The following is a 19,517-nucleotide window of genomic DNA, read 5'->3' as shown; positions in this document are numbered from 1 at the left end:
TATAAGGAGTGAGGGATGTTTGTTTGGAGGAGTTGCTCATGAACCTCTCCCTTTGATGATGCCTCCATAACATATTCTTATCAAAAAAAAAAGGCCTCCATAACATTTTATCATCACTTCGGATTGTGCTTCAAATGATGTTTTGAAGAAAGGAAGTCGGGGTGTGCTTATCAAATCTCATCAAGGTCTCTTTGTTGTTATTAAATGTAAAATGAGAATAAGCCTTTTAGCTATTGTCATGAAAGCGGAAGCCATTCGTGATGGGATTCTACTTGTGCAGGCTCTTTCTCTCCCTGTTGTGGTTATCATGAGTAGTCCGGTGCACATGCACTTGGGGTTTTTAAACAAAAGCACTTTAAGGTGCATCGCCCGATGCATCTTTTAGGTGCACTATCGGACTTGAGGTGATAAAAATCCAAAGCCATCCGTGATAAAACTTCTCTTCTTTTTTTCATTAATGCATTAGTTTGGGTGAAAGTCTTGTTTTGACTCCCAAAAAAAAAAAAAGGATCGGCATTCTCTATGGGAGAACGTGGATCTTACGTGTGTATGGGGTTAATGAGAACAAGCGCATTGACATTATAAGGGATGGAATTCCTACCTTTCATAGGGCCGGGGAGATCATTTCACCCCTTTTTGTGTCTGGACGTGGGCTAGCACTCCCCCATTAACAACTCTTCTCCAAAAAATATATATATATATTCAAAACCATGGTCGCCCTTGTATTGCAGATTCATGATGGTTCAGAATGCCCAACTGTTCTTGTTATGGGCTGTGGGCCTTCATACGCCAATGGGCTTGCATTAAAGCTGACAAGTGCGAAACTGTAGAGGTTTTCCTCAATACCTCCGCATTTGTCCGTTATGGTTGGAGTTTTCAGTCATTTCAAATGGTGGATTCTTTAGATTTTAGAATTCGTGAAAGAAAGAAGAACCTCATGATTCGAGAAAGATTGGTTGCAGACTGAAGGTAATCGGGTAAGTTCTACAACATGATCATGGAGAATCTATATCGTTATTTCTCTCAAATTTTACTTTTTTCATTTTAAAGATTACTAATTTGAATACATTTCCTCTCTCGTATCCTTAAATGAAATCTGGTAGGTGAAGTTACGATTTCTTCCAGAATTATAATTACAGTGTTTGTTTCCCACCAAGCAGAGTCATCAGTCAGACTGAAAGGAGGTACACGAAAGTCTGAAAGACACTATTTTTTTTTAATCTTTTTGTTTAAATTCATTTATTAGACTCCATGTTAGTTTATTTCTCTCTGCGACTGAAGTTTTCTTTGAATCTTCCAATTTTGTTTTTCAAAAGATCCAAGTTTGGAAAAGACCTAGATCGGAATGATCTCCATATGTAGTAGCAGAAGCTGTCACTGGCAATGTTTGTAAAGTCAGAAAAGATGAAAACTTCAATCTTATGTAAAAGATTGGATTACTCCTTGGTTGTGAATTTTTCATCTCTTGTTATTTTGGGAAAAGAGAAATCATAGATCGTTGTCTTGAACATGAAAATGGGGAAAATTTAAAGTGGGTTTGTTATACTGGGTTTGAAATTTGACACTTTTTTTTTCCTATGATCTAGACCGAAATTACATAGAAAGGAATTTGTTGGAAATCTTGGAGTTTGATGTTGCATGTTAGAACATAGATAATTTTTTTTTTCATCCAGAATATATTAGAGATTTTGCAGGTTATGGTAAATACGAATCCATATCTTTTGCAATTGCTGGATTTAACCCGAATTGTTTTGTTTAATAAATTCAGATTGTTTACCTTCAAGTTGTCCTATGTTGTTATACGCTAGATTCTATTCTAAATATTTTCTAATCATACGCATTTGCTATGATGGAGATTCCTTGCACCCTGATTAGATGTATGAAGTAAGGTCTGATTGATTTTTGTGTCTGACTATCCTTTCAATTGCCTGCAAAGTTCAATGCTTTTCCCAATTTGAATTTCTGTTGAATTTGATTGCAGAGATTTGCAAGGAAATGTTTGATCCTTAGACATACAAGTAGCTCAGGGAATGCTCTTAAACAATCTTCTGGGATCCAGCTGTAAGTGGGCCCTTACTAATGAAGGGTCCCACTTATGGTTGGTATTCTTCTCTCACAATACATTGTGCATGCTATGCTGTATTAGTCCTTGCTATTATAGCTTTTGGGCATTTCTTCACGCTCCCTAGTTTCAGGTGACATAATGTCCTTAAAGCCACAAATGCTGCATGTTAGTTCATAGCTTTGAGCATAGCTGTCACGGCGTTGTCTAGGCATCCAGGTGCCCTGGTCGCCTAGGCGCCTTGTTGGTGTCACCTTGTATCCAAGCCCTCTCTAACACCTTGGTCGCCTAGACACCGTGACAGCTATGGTTTGACAGTTTCTATACCTTGGGTTTCATATCATCAAGGGTCTTTCAGTGCTAGGCCTAGATAATTACACCTTTTGGCCTGTCATCAACTTCTCCTATCTCACACCACCCAACTCTATTAGTCTTTCAATAAGATCAAGCTAGAGCTGACCTTGTTTGTATATCTTAATTTTATCTTCATCCAGTGGATATTTCATTTAGTTTTTTGAACCTTTTGGCATATTGTGTTTTAACGTTTTGCATACATCTTTTTGTCCAAGTTATGATTTAATCCTGTTAATTGCTTTCCAATATTGGATATTGAAAAATAGTTTTTCCTTTCCTAGGACAACCAACTAAATTATTTTATTGTAGAAGTTCTCTCTTGTGTAACTGTTCAACATGGCATCCATTTGATTAAAACGAAGTGTATTCTCACTGTTTTAAGGTCTTTTTCTTTTCTTTGATTTTCATATATGGTCCTTTACCTTTTCTTTTTCTTTTTTTTTTCTGTTTTGGCACCATGCAAACTTTATGATGCATTGTAATTCCTCTCAGATCTTTGGGTAGTGTTAAAGATGGACGAGGACTCATCAGAGAGGAGATGGGAGGATATGGAACTTGATATCCTGGTGAGGATATTCAAGACATTTAACATCATTGAACTGACTTCAGGCATTTCCCGAGTTTGTAGCACATGGCGCTTGGCTTGTTCTGAGCCAATGCTTTGGAAGACTCTTGATTTGGGGTTATTGAAGTCCAATTACATTAAAATCCCTGCAGCACCATATGTTTGGGTGTCTGATAGCTCTGATAAGAGATTGATGCGGTTATTGAAGGTTGCACTTGGTCTCAGCCGTGGAACCATTACTTGTTTGATTTTCCATTATGATTTGTATCTGAAAGATGAGCACTTGATCTATACGGCTGAAAGGTATTAGGCATTCACTTTGCAACAAATTCTATCAGTCTGTTAATGTTTCCAGTCTTGACTGTGGTTAGGAGGATGGAAAATTAACAGGCTCCATATTGCAGGTGCCCACGGCTCAAACAGCTGGTTCTCCCAGCTTGGAATCAAATTACGAAGGGTGGAATCTGTAAGGCTATCCGCATATGGCAAGATCTTGAATCAATGACAATGCCCAGCATTGTCCATCCCCCTTACATCATGGAGGAAATTGGTAAGAGCTGCAAGAATTTCACTGAGCTCAAGCTGATGGGCCCTTGTGATGTCCTATTTGCATCAACCTTAGCCACTTGGCTTCCCAAGCTGAAAGTTTTGAGCTTGCGGTGCACTGTGTTGACCAAGGAAGCTTTGATCTTGATCTTGGACTCCATGATGCATTTGGAGGTGCTCAACATTTCTCACTGCGTGTTGAGAGAAGTCCCTGAGCCCCCTGCACCCAAAAGAGTTCTTTTAGAGCTTGATGAGACAATCATTGGGAAGGCATCCCGGTTACGAGAATTCTACACTTGCCTAGAAGATTCATGCCTCATGTCTCAACGTACGAAAGCTGATGAAGGCCTCATTAGGTGGTACAAGTACGAGGAGTGGTTGTGGCGCATGGACGAGGTCAGCTCCCTTTCAGTTGCAATGGAGCAGCATGTTGAGGTTGGTGGTGGTGGTAGTATTGTACCAAGTTAAATGAGAGATCTACAGTAACATGTAATATGATCTATGTACAACAAAACAAAGAGAAACTCTCTCTCCCTCTCTGTATCTGCCAATGTCTTTGAACTACTTCTGATCATGTTGATGAGGAGACTTCAGCTTTAAGGAGGCTGCATTGGCTTGCACTATAACTTTTTAAGGGAGAATATTCTCTGTGCCGCAGCGCAGGCTGCGCCCAGGCACATGGGCCTGCCACTCAGGGGGCAGGGTGTTCATTGCGACCACCCCATGTGCCTGGGCACAGCCTGCATTGCGGCACAAAGAACAACGCCCCATTTTTTAAAGTGATTCTTTGAGATGCAATTCTTTGATTGTTCCAGCAAATGAATATCCACTGTTAAAAGTCTCCATAAAAGAAAGCGATCCTGGGATTAGTAAGTAGAGATATTTTGAAGAAACTTCTCAAGTGTTTGAAATAGCAATGGATCGGTTCTAGATATAACCTAGAGCCACTAGTTTTCTTCCCTCATGCTATTTGATGAGTTCAGATCAGTTCCTCGTACGCTGAGAGTAATGGATTTTTTCACAAATGTCTCTCTAAATACTCTTAATGACAGCATTAAGATGGTCATTTATAAAAACAAAAGAGCAAATGTTTTCATGAAAACCATACGTGAAGCTTCCACGTACGGGGAGCTGATTAGGTTCCCCATTTTTGAAGTGAAAATTTTCAAGGAAAGTAAAATTTTACACTAAAACAAACGGAGCCAGAAGGGAAAAAGAACTTTGCTAGGGAGTGTGGTCTACGTCAGTACTCCCATGAGTCTATCTCTTTTCCCCCCATATGAAAAGACACCTCAGCCCCTTTGTTTTGAGGAGGAGAGATATAGACACATGGGAGTGCTAACGTAGGCCACACTCAAGGACAGAAAACTACTTCCCTAATTTGTAATTTTACTTTTTTGTCCATTTAGTATAATATATTATCTTCCAAGATAAATATTGTTATTTAATGTATATAATTAAAAAATGATTGAGTTTCCCTCCACCCATGGTGAATGGGATTTGATTCACTGAAGGGCATGAGAGGGACGTGCGGGAAGATATTTTGGAACATACCAAAACAGCATTGGGATTTATAATACCAACCCATATTGAATCTAATTGCTTATCGAAAGCATTCTGTGAACTAAACCCTTCGTGACGCCCGCCTTCGGATACCCCCTTTTTTTTTCCCTTAAAGCTTCTTCGCCTAATGAATAGAGACTACTCTATTCCTAGGATGGTGGGTGGAGGAGAACTTTCTCCGCTAAAAATGTCCATGACAGAAACACATTTTGATAATGACATGTGATATGTCGTTTTTAAATTATATTTGAAAATTCTTTTATACTCTTAACTTAATAGAACTTTTGAGAACCGGAGAGGCAATGATGTTATCCAAATCAACCTAACACCCCTAAAAATAATTGAAAGTCCAAAATACCATTCTCCTTGTTAATGACACTCATCCCAACCCCCATTCATACCCACATTAAAGTGATACCATAAAGAAAAACCCGCTTTTAATATATGTTTATATTCACAGTTAGGGTATACAACATTATTGAGTATCTACCAACAACTGCCAAGCTCAGTTGGTGAACCGTGGTACGCTTCATGCCCATGCTCACCAGGAGGTCTCGAGTTCGAGTCTCCTAGCTGGTATCTTATCCCCTCTCTGGTTCGATGCCCCCCCTATACAAAATATATATAGTTTTTTATTTCATAGGAGACAAGGTAGTAATTTCGTGGGCATCTGTACGTCAATGCAATATTCTTTTTCTCAAATAAAAAAATGAAAAAAAGACTGCCCTGCCCTCCTTTGTGGATGCCCAATTGCATGCTCCTATTGGCCTGACCGTTGGTGTAATGGCCACATAACCGGGCAACGAACTCCGCCCAGAGACCTACTTTTTGGCTGATTCAATCAATTTGTATTGGTTACAACGATATATACCAACTAATATCTAGTATCGATACATAGAACCATGTTCTAAACTTTTTTTATTTTAAGAAAAAACAAAAGTACAAAACATTACCTTATTGCGTGGCTCACCACCCTGCTCTCATGAAATAAAAAATTACATCTATTTTAATGCTCCTATGTACATTTTCATTGGCTCACACAACCAGACAGTCAGTGATCTCTGGCCTTTTAGGGTTAAGTGAACCATTTTCTAGACGATCGAAGTTCTCAGACAGTCAAGATGAAATCTGACATCTGAGCTTACGATTCTAATATGATCAGTCACTGCTCCAAGTCATCAATAGAACACTGTCACCCTTAGGATGGTTATTTTAGTAAATTAAAATATCCCTAATCAATTAATTATGGTAATTTAAAATACTTTCCCAAGAATCTTAAGGTAAGTTGGGTGTTGGTGAGACACAGAGACGAGAGAGAGAGAGAGAGAGAGAGAGAGAGAGAGAGAGTGGTTTCTATTGGAAGAAGGAAGTAAGGATCAAATCCATCAAAATCTCACCCTTTTTTTTGTTCTGTTCTTTTATATCTGCCGCTCCGCTGCTGCTTTCTGTTTCTCTAAATTTTCTCCGGGTTGGGTTCACTGAAAAGCATGGCGACTTTGCAGCTTTGGGAGATGTTGAAAGAAGCTATTCCTGCATATACGGGACTCTCTCCTGCGACCTTCTTCACGGTATTGGCTCTGGCTTTCGCGTTCTACTACGCCATATCTGGGTTCTTCTCGTCGTCCCCTGAGCCTCGGAGGATGAGGGATGCCCCAGAAGTGGTTGAGCCCCTTCCGCCTCCGGTTCAGCTTGGTGAGATCACGGAGGAGGTGTTGAAGGCTTATGATGGATCCGACGGGAAGAAGCCTTTGCTGATGGCAATCAAGGGACAAATCTATGATGTAACACAAAGCAGGTTACCTTTAGTTCCCTCCTTTTTCTCTTTTTACATTTTATTTTCCTTCCCTTTTTTCCCCCTTGACCTCCACGGGGTTTTGGGTTTCGGTGGTTTTAGCTTTTCAGAGTTTTAGATATGGATGTCTATTTGTTGGGAATGTTCGGATTTCTATTTTCCGACTTTATTTTCCTGTGCTTTCTCTCTTTCGTTGTTCATGGATTTTTGGATATTCTATGTGATTTTGATTAGTTTCTTCTTTTTGAGATCCTGCGCATTTTTTTTGCTTTTGGGAAAGTATCTATCTTTTACTTTTTGATAGGGCTTTTGGTACCACTCCTTCCCCTGTACTTGTTCTGGTGCCTTGGTTTGGTTGAGTAACATGAGTCTGTTGATTTTCATTTTTCTTTGTTGTTCTTATCTGCTTCTAGGTTAATAGGGTTTTGGTATTCTATTGGATTAGTCCTTTCGTTACTCCGATTCCAGTTCTTTGGTTCTTCTCTTCTTTCATCTCCATGAGTTTTCATTGAGGTATGGATGGTTACGGGTCATTAGTCCTCTAATTAGAGTTTCACTTTCTGTTAAACATTTGAAGCTCGTGTCTTTTCTTTTGATCTCAGTTTCCCTTTTTTTTTTTTTTTTTAAATAATCTTTTCTGCTCTACAGAATGATCGACCAAATGGGGTCCTGATTTCTATGCTTACCTTCATTAGAAATGCCTTTGGTCGAGATGGTGATCATGGTCTTGAGGTTGTTTTACAATATGGATTAGTGCTTTTGGAGTAGAATTACATGGTTGCACCCAATTCCAGTGATCTAAACCCCAACTTTTTGATATTCTTTATTTTCTTGTTTGCACATTGCTATTCTGTTGCAGAAACTCTACATGTTATCTAGTAGATTGAATTGCAGTGCTGCCCACCCATTTGAGCATTTTCCTTATATGCCTTTGCCTTGGTATGATTTCTGAGTGTTCTGGTATTATTGAATGTTATAGGAATATGAACTGACAATCAACTCATGACCTGAAGTTTCATGGATTTGTCATTCTTCTCTATGGTTTGCATTGATTTGAGTGGTCTATTACAATCTAATGCGATGATATGAAACATTTTTCTGTTCAATGGCTCTTATCCCTGAGGCTTGAACTGCTTTGTCTGTAAGAAAGCCTTTTTCTGATATTGATGCTGAAGTTGGTGGTCTTGTAGCTCTGTTTGAAGAAGATGTTGAGTGTTTCCTACCTAGGAATTAATTAATTACCTCTGATTCTCTTTCTTCTGCTAATTTAGAATTCCTATGGTCACTGCCCTGTGTTGGGTTCTGGTTGGTCTGGATGGTTTGGTTTGATTAATCCTGTGCAATTGAAATTCAATTCCCATAAGTTAATTCCTTTCGAGCTATGATTTTGTTATGCATGAGATTTAAAACAGATAACTAAAACAAATAACATATGATAAAGTAAAGGCATATATCCAACAAAGATATCGATAATAAGGTTGTGTTTAGCAATGAAGTGACACCTTTAGCTTGATTCAGTTTTGTTTTTAATTTTGACCTATGGACATGGACTCTTTTAAGTGTTTTAACACTGATTTCTAGGGATTGATCTCCAATTCATCTTTGGATCATAGTCTATAGTGTCTATTCCAAAGAGTATATTTATTCTGTTATGTGATATACTTGCAGGATGTTCTATGGTCCTGGAGGACCCTATGCGTTGTTTGCTGGGAAGGATGCTAGTAGAGCTCTTGCAAAGATGTCTTTTGAGGAGAAGGATTTAACAGGTGACATCTCAGGTCTTGGTCCTTTTGAAATTGATGCCTTGCAGGACTGGGAGTACAAGTTTATGAGCAAGTATGTTAAGGTTGGAACTATTAAGAGAACTGTTCCGGTAGCTGATGCACCTCCTGCTCCTGCTCCTGCTAGTGATTCCGTGGAAGCTGCCAATGTTGATGGTGCTAAACCTGCAGAAAATGGGCAATCAGAGAGTGCTACAGATGAGCAAGCGGAGCAGCAGCCGGCAAAGGAGGCCGTAGTTGGTGATGATGCTGAGAGAGAGTAGTTCCCAACTTCCTAGCTATCTCCCTGCGTGCTACTGCATGTGAAGCTTCAGAATACTTGTATTTCATGATACCGTTTTGTGGTATTGGTAGACTTGGTGAAATGTGAGTTAATATCTTGGTAGTCCAGATGAATACTCCTCTAATGGGCATACTAGGTTGAACATCTTTGCTGAATAAGGCGTATATAGAGCATTGTAGTAGAGCTGGAGCCTCAAGGAGTCAAAGTTAGTACTTAGTTATACAATTATGTCCGAAAGTGTTATATTTTGAAACTATAGTTTTTGTTTTTTTTGGGTGCGATATTTTGAAAACTATAGTTGAGATTCAAATACAATGATAAGATTTGCAGTCGAGCAATGGTCAAAAGTCTCCATTGTTTCCTTGATTTGTTCATCAGGTTTATATGATCACCTAACATTGGGTTGTGTTTGTTGGACTCTTGGTTGGCCCAGCCCAACAGAAACATTGCAATTAGAGGTGAGGAGTGGGGGGTAGGTCGGTTTTGAGGTAGCCCAAGCCCAGACTCGGCCCAATATAGCTTTAGGTTTAAGCTTGCCTAAAACAAAGTAAACCAAGTATCTTGTAACCTAGGCTGGCCCGGCCCGGCCCGGCCCGGCTCAACAGACAGATGGCCGTTGGAAGTGAGGAGTGGGTGCGGTAGGTGGGCTCTGAGGTAGCCCAAGCCCAGACTCAACCTAACACAACCTTAGATTTAAGCTTGCCTAAAACCAAATCCAAGTCGAAACCAAGCAAAATTATGTTGATTTCACTTCTCGTTATGGAGCTGAGTTTTCTTAAATCCTTAACGTAAATGTCGACAGTATTGGTGGGTATGATGATTAAAGAACCCTCCCAAAAGTTTAGGCGGTTTCAAAGGGCCATAAGGAGAGATCTGGATACTTTATCCATCTTCAAATATATGATAGCCTGTTTTAAAAAAGCTACTTCATCTTTTCTTTGGTATAATGGAAATTCTAAGGAAAAAGAAGCTAAAACGGCTCTAGTTCTTAGGCTATGTTTTTAAAATGATTTTTCATCTTGTTTTTGTTCTTTACTGGTGCAACTAATTTGCCATGAATTCACAAGTGTATTTCAACTTCAAATAGAGATTGAACCCCTTCATTGCTTGGAACCAATTCCTGACTACTCTTGGAAACAAATATTGCATTGTCGCATCATTTAGGGTGTGTGAGTGAGAGAGAGAGAGAGAGAGAGGAGTATATATTATGTATACTTTTTTTCGTACCATAGTCCCTTATTTTTGTTGTAGATCTGGCTGGTGAAATCATCTATGTTCTTCACTGTCCTGCAATCTGGCTGGGGTTCATGCTAAAGAGCATGCTATTCAAATAATAGACCTTGTGCACAAGCTTAAGCGACATCTTTTATAAGTTAGTTGGATACCTCTCCTTTTGAATTGGATCTGTAGCAAAGTTCACTTGATGAAAACCAGAACCGAGAAGATGAGAAGAAGCGATGGAAGAGAACAAGATGGGGAGAGGAGAGAACTGTCGAATATGACAGCCTCCCTCACACTACTTGTATTTATAATACCAAATTACAATAAGGGGAATTCCTAATCATGTTAAGCATTTCCAGTTACAATAGGAAAAGAACAATGAAATAAAACTAGAACTAGAACTAACAACTCAAACTGTAACTAGGACTAACCTTAGTTAGTAAGTTCGGGAACGGCAATTGAACAGGAACGGATACGTACGGCAATTAAACGGATTAGACGGTAATAATACTTTTCAAAAATCCGGCTTCATAAAACACATACGGTAATAATACGGTATGCGTTTAATACGGATATAATACGGCATAGACGGCAATAATACTTTAAAAAAAACGGACATATATTCATTATATAACATGCATTCATCACCTAATAAACAAAATAATATCATCATTTTATGAACTAAAATAAACACAATAATATAATATGCTATATAACATCTCTAAGATTATCATTTAACATACCAAAATATCAATAATCTACAAGAAATGACTGTAGATTGTCTGAAAATGAGATGAGCAAGTTGATTACCTTATCATTAAATCATTCTTCCAACATTACATTTCTTATTATCTACAATGAGATAACCATATATTTTTAACCAGATGTGTTCTTGTGAAGGGGGATGAGTTCCCACTTCCCAGTTCCCACTAATTAACCAACACAAGACAAGAGGGAGAGTTCCAGATATGGATCTCCACTGTACACGTTAGCTACAAGAGACAGAAAAACAAGAATAAAATAGAATAGAGATTGAGCCGTTCTCGCCAATATCACACCAGATTCATTTGCTTCACTACCACCATCAAAGTTCAAAGACCAGAGAAACAAGAGGAGAGTACAAGACTTAAGTGCCGCTTTGTTGAACGGAGATGGGGAGGATGATTGGAGATGGAGGGCGGCTACTGTTGCCTGCTACGGTTGGATGTTCAACGCAAATCGAAAGGGACGAAAGGGAAAGGGAAAGTGAAATCATTTCCCTAAATTCTAATCTTTTGCGTATTTTTTTTTAATTTTAAAAAAAACATATAATACATATAATACGCATATTATACGAGTATAATACTCGTTTGATTAAAAAACACACTTTTTTATAAAAATATGGAAAAATATGGATATAGGAGTATTATACATTTAAAAATACAGGAACACGTATAATACGCATATTATACGCGAATTTACTAACTAAGGGACTAACAACTCAAAGTAGAACTAGGATTAACTCATACTCAAAATAGGAGTCACAGGAGGAGGAGAGGAATCTTGAAAATTGAGCTATCCTCTTCTCCCCTGGACCCGATATACTTCAACAGGATCAAACTGAATTAAACTGTTCAGAGGTGCTGACTTAGAAAAAAGAAATGCAGAAGCAGCTTATGTGTTTAGAGAAGAACAAGGAGAGTTCATTACAGCATAAACATATCTGGGTATTTTGGTGGCCACGGTTTTGGGTATAGAAAATATTTTGGTGGATCGCGACTCTAATACTACTAGCCAGGTGCAAATATGCAATGGTGGCTTGAAAGCTCTGGCATTTCAAGCATATTTTGGGAAATTAATCTCCTTCAAGTCCTATCATAAGCATCTAAGCTAACCTACTGAGACAAAATTGTCAAACAGACAACCTAGATAACATTGGTCTGGCATTGTACATGTCCATGTGGCTGGTTACCGAACTCCTCCAGTGAAAATTGTTGATACCTCAATGCTTTATATGCTGAGCTAGGAGGGAGAAGTAGCAAATAAGCAGTAGATGACCCCTTACTTGACATGTTTTGTTACTCCTAAAAGGAAAAGAAGGGGTGGGGTGGCAGTACATCATACTATGTCATTATAGAATGCTTGGCCAACTTTCCAAGTGGATACATGATACTGATACACATCACAAATAACTATTTCACATCGTCAAGAACCTTTTGTTGGATCAATTCTACTTAAAATTTTCAAATACCATAATGCTTTAGGAAGAATAATAGAATCATTGGTTCAAAATAAAGATGAGCTTTCGCGGCAACCAAAGGTTGGTTAACATTAAACAATTGTATCGAATCATGAATGCTATAAAATGACATGGCAAGTCAAATAGTTTAGACTGAAAGGAAGATCTAGATACAAGAGAGGAAACAGTACGAAATACATTGCCTTAATTCTATTTCCAACACAAGCGTTTAAATTCTCTTAATAACTATTCCCATGCATCTATAGACCAGACCTAAACTACAGACCTACACTCATATATAATCACCATAATACTTACCTGTCGCCACCAGATCTTAAACACAATCTTCTTCTTCTTCCATACTTTCTTCTGCTTTGAACAGTCAAGAAATCATATCTTTTTCACTCTTGAAGGTAGAAAATTCTTCCAGTTACAGCATAAGCACCACTAAGTTGAACCACAGGTCATGCTTTTCTTTGCCCAGTTTGCTTCTATGAATTCTGCTCAGAAGGGGGGCCTGAAGTTATGGGGTATGAACCAAATGCATTATTCACAGGTTTCGCAAGTTCCACATAAATTACCCTGCCATCAATAGACTGAGAGAAACATATGATTAGTCCAAAATTTTCATACTGGAAAAAGAGAAGAATAAAAAAAAAAGGTAGACTATGACCTTGTGATCCATGCTTTCTAGTGCAAGCATGGCCTCATTTTGAGAAGTATATTGCACAAATGCATATCCTTTTGACCTCTGTGTGGCTTCATCTTTGACAAGCTTAACTGCCATAAAATTTATACCAATAAAAGATTAGGTGTCTCGTACAGTACCAATATCCTGAAATTCGCCACTGCAACCAGATCAAAAAGATAGCAAATGGAATGATGGAAGTAGTTCTGTTCCAGATTATACAACTTTTAAATTGGAAATGATTTTCTGGACAGGGTTGTCCCCAACACCTCCTCTCCCAATCCAGATGATCTGACTTACATTGAAACTTCTGAATTGGCTTCATGGACTGTGTCCCTGTCCATGTCAGATCTACATACAACCGTGCAGTTGATTTCCCTCATCATCATCATACAATACAAATATCATCCCTTAAAATTTCTAATATGTCTGATAAAAGGGAGCTAGAACTCACTTCTAATTGCCACATGGACCAGACCATTCAGTTAAACTTTCCACTTGAAAATTGTGATATATCATATAGCTTTTTTCCACACACAAGGAAGTCAGGTCATCCAAACTCCGTAAAGATGACCCATCCAGAAATTTTCAAGATGAGAAAAGAAATAATACTAATCCTGCACAGAGGATTAAAACCAGTATATGCTTTGGAACCCATTTTCATGACATGGACCCGCTACTTAACAGGGCACATAAAAAAGATTTGCCTACAGAGAAGATAGTATCATCAGATGGTTTTCCACATATTTGTAGCAGAACTCTGGTTCTTTTTCCATGCTTATGATCAACAAGAAGAAATAGCCCAAAAACAAAATGGAATTGTAGGAGAGGATTCCATGTAACTGACCCCAAGCTGTTGGGACGGGGCTTATTTTAGTTTACTTGAGTTGAGTTACTATTCGTCTCATCTGAACTTCAAAATTCACAATGTAAATTACATGGTTTTAGTCTGATCGGGAGTAGAACAACACTTACCTTCAACTACCTGACCAAAATTTGAAAATTCCTGACTCAAATTCGTTTCACTAATAGAATACGGCAAATCTGCAGCATAAATACAAATACACAAAAACAGTAATTACTTTGGGAACTGCTCAAGAAAGAAATATGATAACAGAAGGATAAAGTAAAGCATTTGTAACCAGGATAACTATGAAAGTGACCTGGATCCCATGTTACTCAAAGGTAATATCCTCTATATCACTGTTGATCTTAACTTTGATCAGAATATATCATGACAGTGTTTTTATGAGGTGTAATTTGTAAAGGGAATAAATGTCGTCCTTTTGGGAAAATTGCAATTCTAGTACAGCTTAGAAGTTCGACATTGCCAAAAGAGATTTTTTTATGTCCATGAGGGCTTAGTAATCTTCATTTTCCTCATTTCCATAGGAAATCAGAGAGGTTTTATGCAGTCAGGCTCAACTGTTTAGGACAGACTATGATCTAGAGCTTCCAATTTTTTATTAAGAAACAGGCTTCTGTCTCAATTCCAATTGTACAGTATCATGGACTGTTATAACTAAGCCTGCTTGAAATCCAATGATGAATGGCGGCACCATGTGATATAAGCCATATAACTGTCATGTTATAAAGGCACTGTGGCCAAAGTTCGTAAAAAAAAGGACTGTTGCAACACTATTATTGTTGCTGGAGTTGATTTATTTTATTTTTAATTCTTTTTTTATTATTTCTATCATCAACTTTCAATAGTTGCATCATCATAGTCGCATATTGTAGAATCTAGCCCAGTAAGTCATTGTACTGAGTCTTGATATTTGTATACCTATCTCCGATGAGGCAATGATGTCTGTTAAGAGTTTCTTTTTCTTTATTGAAGGTAAGATAGGGTAGGGGAGATGAAGCTGGGATTCAATCCCTGGCCTAAGGTATGAAAACCCGCAGTTTTACCTGTGAAGCTGTAAAGAAAGAGTTTTTATTTTATGGCAATAGTAGTTACTGCAAATCTTGTCCAATGTATATTTGAAATTAAGTGATGGCATGACAAACAAACTAGTTTTATTCATCCAGCCCACAGGATGGCATGGTGCAAATCCTCAAGATGACAAATTTATGTTTACAACTTCATAGTAAAATGGTCTTTTCATACACTCAACAATTCAAAGAAATTATTGACAGGTAATCACATGCTACACTAGCCAATTATGTCTTCATTGAGAAATAAATGAAGTAAAAGACGGTTACTTATCTTCTTATTGACAGAAGTACAGAACATTCAAATCACATAAACGGAGGATTACCATTCCCAAACAAAAATAAACAAAAAGAGTTTGGGCAGATGATTGATGCATATAGTTCAGGATGTTCTGTAGTGTAATCACCAAGGTAAAACAATCAAAGTTCAACCACATGTGGAAGTATTTATAAAGAGTATAAAATTTTCCTATGCAAAAACTATTTGGAATAAGCCCATATTGACTAGCTCTGGGACCTTGGATGACTTTACATACCAGTTGGGCCTTTCCACATAATAGCGTCCATTTGATCGCTAAGTTTTTTGGTTGGACAAAGCCACCAAACCCACTACTCGAATGATACATCCATATACTGCCACCCAGAAGAGAGGCAACACATGATGGAAAGTGTTGGGAATAATCCCATATAAACTATGGGATCTTAGATGACTTCGTATAGTAGTTGGCCTCTCCACCTTATAGCTGAAGCTTTGTTGGACAATTCAGAAAAAACCACAGTAAATAGATGATGTTTTGCAAACCCGTGGCTACTAGGCCTAACCAGAACTATAGAGTGTAGAAACCGAAGAAGAAAGAGAAAGAGAAGATGGGCTGGTTCCCCATGCATAAAGCATGGATCAAACTACTTGAAACAGAACCATTCCTCATAGTCGATAACAAAACAATTCCACTCAAAATATATTGTTTGCAAACTTTCGTGCTTTATACGAGTGTCCCTATACAGGTTTGACTTTTTCTAACTACCAAAAAGACTTCCTGATATGACTCTGATCACAAGTTAGCAACGTCCATGATCACTTAATCCTAAAGAAATAAAAACACTGATTCAAGAAATAAACCTAAAATAAGACTCCTACTCTAATTGGCATTCTAAAACAGAAATCCCATCACATATTGATCCTCTATTAGTAAATCCCTCAAAATCTTCCACAAAAAATCTTGGAATTGCTGAGATCTTGGTTTTGTTGGAAATGTGACTATAAAATAGCAGTATCAAAATCATGCTAACTGGATGAATTTTGACCTTTCAAACATAGAGCAAGAGGAAAGCGACAGAAATTGAAGAACTGATGTCTCGTTAAGATTAGAAACTCAGTACAGTTGTTACATATATATACAAAGCCACGCGGCCAAAGGAATCCTAACAACTAATAACAAATTAACTGTTACACGTGGTCAGTTACAACGGATGACCTAAGGTGGTTTATCCTTATCAGAAATAACCGAGTGCTCCCAAAAACCAAGAACTGATATAAGGGACTGTGAAGAACAAATTAATAATAGAAATTCTTCTCAACGATATTTCCACATCAATATAACTGAAAGGTATCCTGCAATTATGTCCACCTATATTGTGCCTGCCATTATCCTGCCAGACAACTATTTCTACTCATACAGGAGCAAATGAAGGGTGGCACCAGTTCTCCTCTTATGTCAATTTCTAACCTCCGTTCCTCAATCAGTTGCTAAGATAGCTAGGGCAGGAGCTTATTCAAGTAATGTCTGCCACCAGAATTATACTTGCAAGAGTATACTGGGGTATAACACACATGGATAAATTGATCAAAGACAAAGGCATGATTGAGTTGATTTTAGTCAACAATCTAAAATATACAAAGGGGTATCAACAGAAAATAAATAGGAGAACATATTCCGATATGGTAACACAGAAAATGATGACAGAATTCCATCAGCAAGGACTAAAATCTCCAAGTTAAAAAACCTTTTAACTTATCCTTCACAGTGTAGATACCTCACTCAGTAAAGATTCAACTCCAGCTTAGGATAAATGCATTACTAAATGGAGCAAAAAAAAAACCACCTAGTAAAGTTACAGGACAAATGAGATAATGATTAGTCAGCGATTCTGAGATGGAATTCCTCTCTCTTTCTCTCGAAACATGGAGGGAATTCACTCTGAAGTCTGAAGGCGTACATAGGAAATTCTAGAAATTTGCAGAAGAAACTCGAAAAGTACAATTGCTACTTCGAATAAAAGGGTTAGGAAATATATGAAGGTCACGTCCTCAATCTAATAAAGTGATAAACAGAAACCCAGATGGAAAATGCATAAAATAACAAAATTGATGTAAAAAAGAAAGGAAACAAAGAATGCTCTGAGAAAGGAAAAAAAAAACAAGGGACTTACTCTTAACGAGGATTCTGCTTGCGAGAGGGAAATCAAGGAGAGAAGCCCTAACCTTGAAAGCTTTCATGTAAGTTGGCATCATAGAAACTCCCAACTGAGATCTTGAAATTGATAAGGTCCGTGGACTTGGGAAGGATGCGAAGGAAACTGCTCCAAACGTTGCAGAGTTCATTGCGAAGCAACTTCGATAGATTTTTTTTCAGTCGAAGAGCATGAGGTGTCTGAGTTACTTTCAATCTATTAAGATAAAATAACTAAAATGCCCTAACCTAGTAAATCTTTCCCACGTGGTGTCCTTTTGGGCCACTCACAATGTAACTACGTGTAAGTTTCCATAGATTGAAGACAAGTGCTACAGTAGTTGGTGGTATCCTTATTAGTAATCATCGGGGATTCTTGGAAGCATGCATGATTCTAGGAATTGGAATCAGAACATCAATTTCAATCTAAATCGGACTGAAATCAGCTCGAACCGATTCCTGATTTCTCCCGAATCGGTCGTGATCGATTGCATACGGTCAATTCATTCTCAAAAACCTTATAAATTCCATGTTTTTGGATCTGAGGATTGATTCTAGGGTTGTTGGAGTCTGATTCCAATATGATTGGAAACCTAACCTAGCCTTTGCTATCCAAATTGTACTATGTTATTTGAATTGGCGTGTCGTGGAGGGTATGCTAGCATGCTATCTTTTTATCAATCTCCTCCTCACATGAAATGACCTTGCTATCTTTCATGTATGATAGTCATTTTGTTGCATTTCATTGATGCACTCCTCCATGTCGTTTGCTCTCAGAAAACTCTCTTTCTTAAGTAATATACACGTGAATAAATGAAAGAAAAATCTTATTATAATCAAGGTTGCAGAATGAATTAGAAGATACAGAAAATGCAATCACTTGGAAGCCCATGGATAAAAAGATAAATTCCTAAGCATAGAGTTGCAACCATTGATCCTCATCGATGAAAGATGTATTAAGGAAATGAGAAGCTTGGGTCTCATTCAACCTTTGAATCGGGTTAATACCGATTTAAATTGGTTTGTTTTTGGGTTTGAACTACAATGAAATCTTACATTCATAACTTGCAATGAGAAAAAATTTAACAAAAACACTTTAATTCATCTTCTCCAAGTCAAAATAATCAAACAACCATGAATCGAAAAATTGATTTAATATGTTCATGTTGTAGTCCGCACAAAGAAGAATAGATTGTAAGAGGAAGAATGAAAGATAACTAATATTTAAATCAATGAATTAAATAGAATTTGTAGCGAAATCATTATTACAAATCATGTAGTTATGTATCATCAATTGTAATGAGAAGATACCTCATATTGAAATCAATAAATAATCACTAAGAAGATAACTAATATTGAAGTCACAAAATGAACTCTACTATCAAATCATTTGTTTGACAATCCAACGAATTTTGTATGGTGAACAGGGAGATCATTGGAAGAAACATTATTATAAATCAATTTTCCTATTCATAACTTCATACTGATTGATTTGTAACAATTTCCCTTATAACCAGAAATCTGCTCACTAATATTGAAATCAATAGATAATCAATTCACCTATTCATAACCTTATACTCAGTTATTTTTTATCGTTTTCATTTGGTTTAGTTTTCGGTTTAGATATCGATTGGTTAGGTGTGGTCTGGTTTTCAATGGTTTCGTCATACCCCAGTCCAAAACCTATCCAATAATGATCGGAGCAGTTCAGTCCATGTTTTTTCGGTCGCTCTTAATGGTTCAAGCTAGGTTTTGACTCCCTTGGGTGCAACATGTGTACATGGACAAAACGAGGAGCCAAGTAAAGATGTAAAGTGAATGGGAGCTTAGAGAAGGGTGTACGTGGGTGTTTGGGTTTGGGAATCAAAACACAAATTTTAATAAAAAATTTATTGAAGATTAAAAAGGAGGCAAACAAGCTTAAAGACAGACGAAAGACAAAGAAAGATAAAGCTTAAAAAAGGGGATTCAGTCCTAAAACATATTGGTGAGAGCAACAAGCCACTCGCTCACCCGAGAGAAATAATAAAATAAGGCTATAGGGGATCTGTGAGGCACA

The 19,517-nt window shown here is 37.6% G+C and overlaps 3 protein-coding genes across 3 annotated transcripts; 2 read left to right on the top strand and 1 right to left on the bottom strand.

The window, feature by feature from the left end:
- Positions 1-2,855: 2,855 nt before the first annotated feature.
- On the top strand, positions 2,856-4,031 carry LOC122649994 (F-box/LRR-repeat protein At3g48880-like). The gene is made up of 2 exons (XM_043843274.1): positions 2,856-3,284; positions 3,386-4,031. The coding sequence occupies exons 1-2, from the start codon at positions 2,929-2,931 to the stop codon at positions 3,993-3,995; spliced, it is 966 nt and encodes a 321-aa protein (XP_043699209.1). The 5' UTR covers positions 2,856-2,928; the 3' UTR covers positions 3,996-4,031.
- Positions 4,032-6,499: 2,468 nt separating this feature from the next.
- LOC122651804 (membrane steroid-binding protein 1-like) lies at positions 6,500-9,278 on the top strand. The gene is made up of 2 exons (XM_043845345.1): positions 6,500-6,885; positions 8,551-9,278. The coding sequence occupies exons 1-2, from the start codon at positions 6,578-6,580 to the stop codon at positions 8,924-8,926; spliced, it is 684 nt and encodes a 227-aa protein (XP_043701280.1). The 5' UTR covers positions 6,500-6,577; the 3' UTR covers positions 8,927-9,278.
- Positions 9,279-12,796: 3,518 nt separating this feature from the next.
- Positions 12,797-17,630, bottom strand: LOC122651805 (small RNA-binding protein 11, chloroplastic). Its single transcript, XM_043845346.1, has 4 exons — positions 17,439-17,630; positions 14,049-14,117; positions 13,059-13,165; positions 12,797-12,981 (listed from the first exon to the last, which is right to left on the bottom strand). The coding sequence occupies exons 1-4, from the start codon at positions 17,608-17,610 to the stop codon at positions 12,877-12,879; spliced, it is 453 nt and encodes a 150-aa protein (XP_043701281.1). The 5' UTR covers positions 17,611-17,630; the 3' UTR covers positions 12,797-12,876.
- Between the last annotated feature and the right edge of the window lie 1,887 nt (positions 17,631-19,517).

Source organism: Telopea speciosissima, chromosome 2 (assembly GCF_018873765.1).
Source record: "Telopea speciosissima isolate NSW1024214 ecotype Mountain lineage chromosome 2, Tspe_v1, whole genome shotgun sequence".
Classification (NCBI taxonomy): domain Eukaryota; kingdom Viridiplantae; phylum Streptophyta; class Magnoliopsida; order Proteales; family Proteaceae; genus Telopea; species Telopea speciosissima.
The sequence above is the reverse complement of the archived record's forward strand: the minus strand, read 5'-3'. Positions and strand labels throughout refer to the sequence as shown.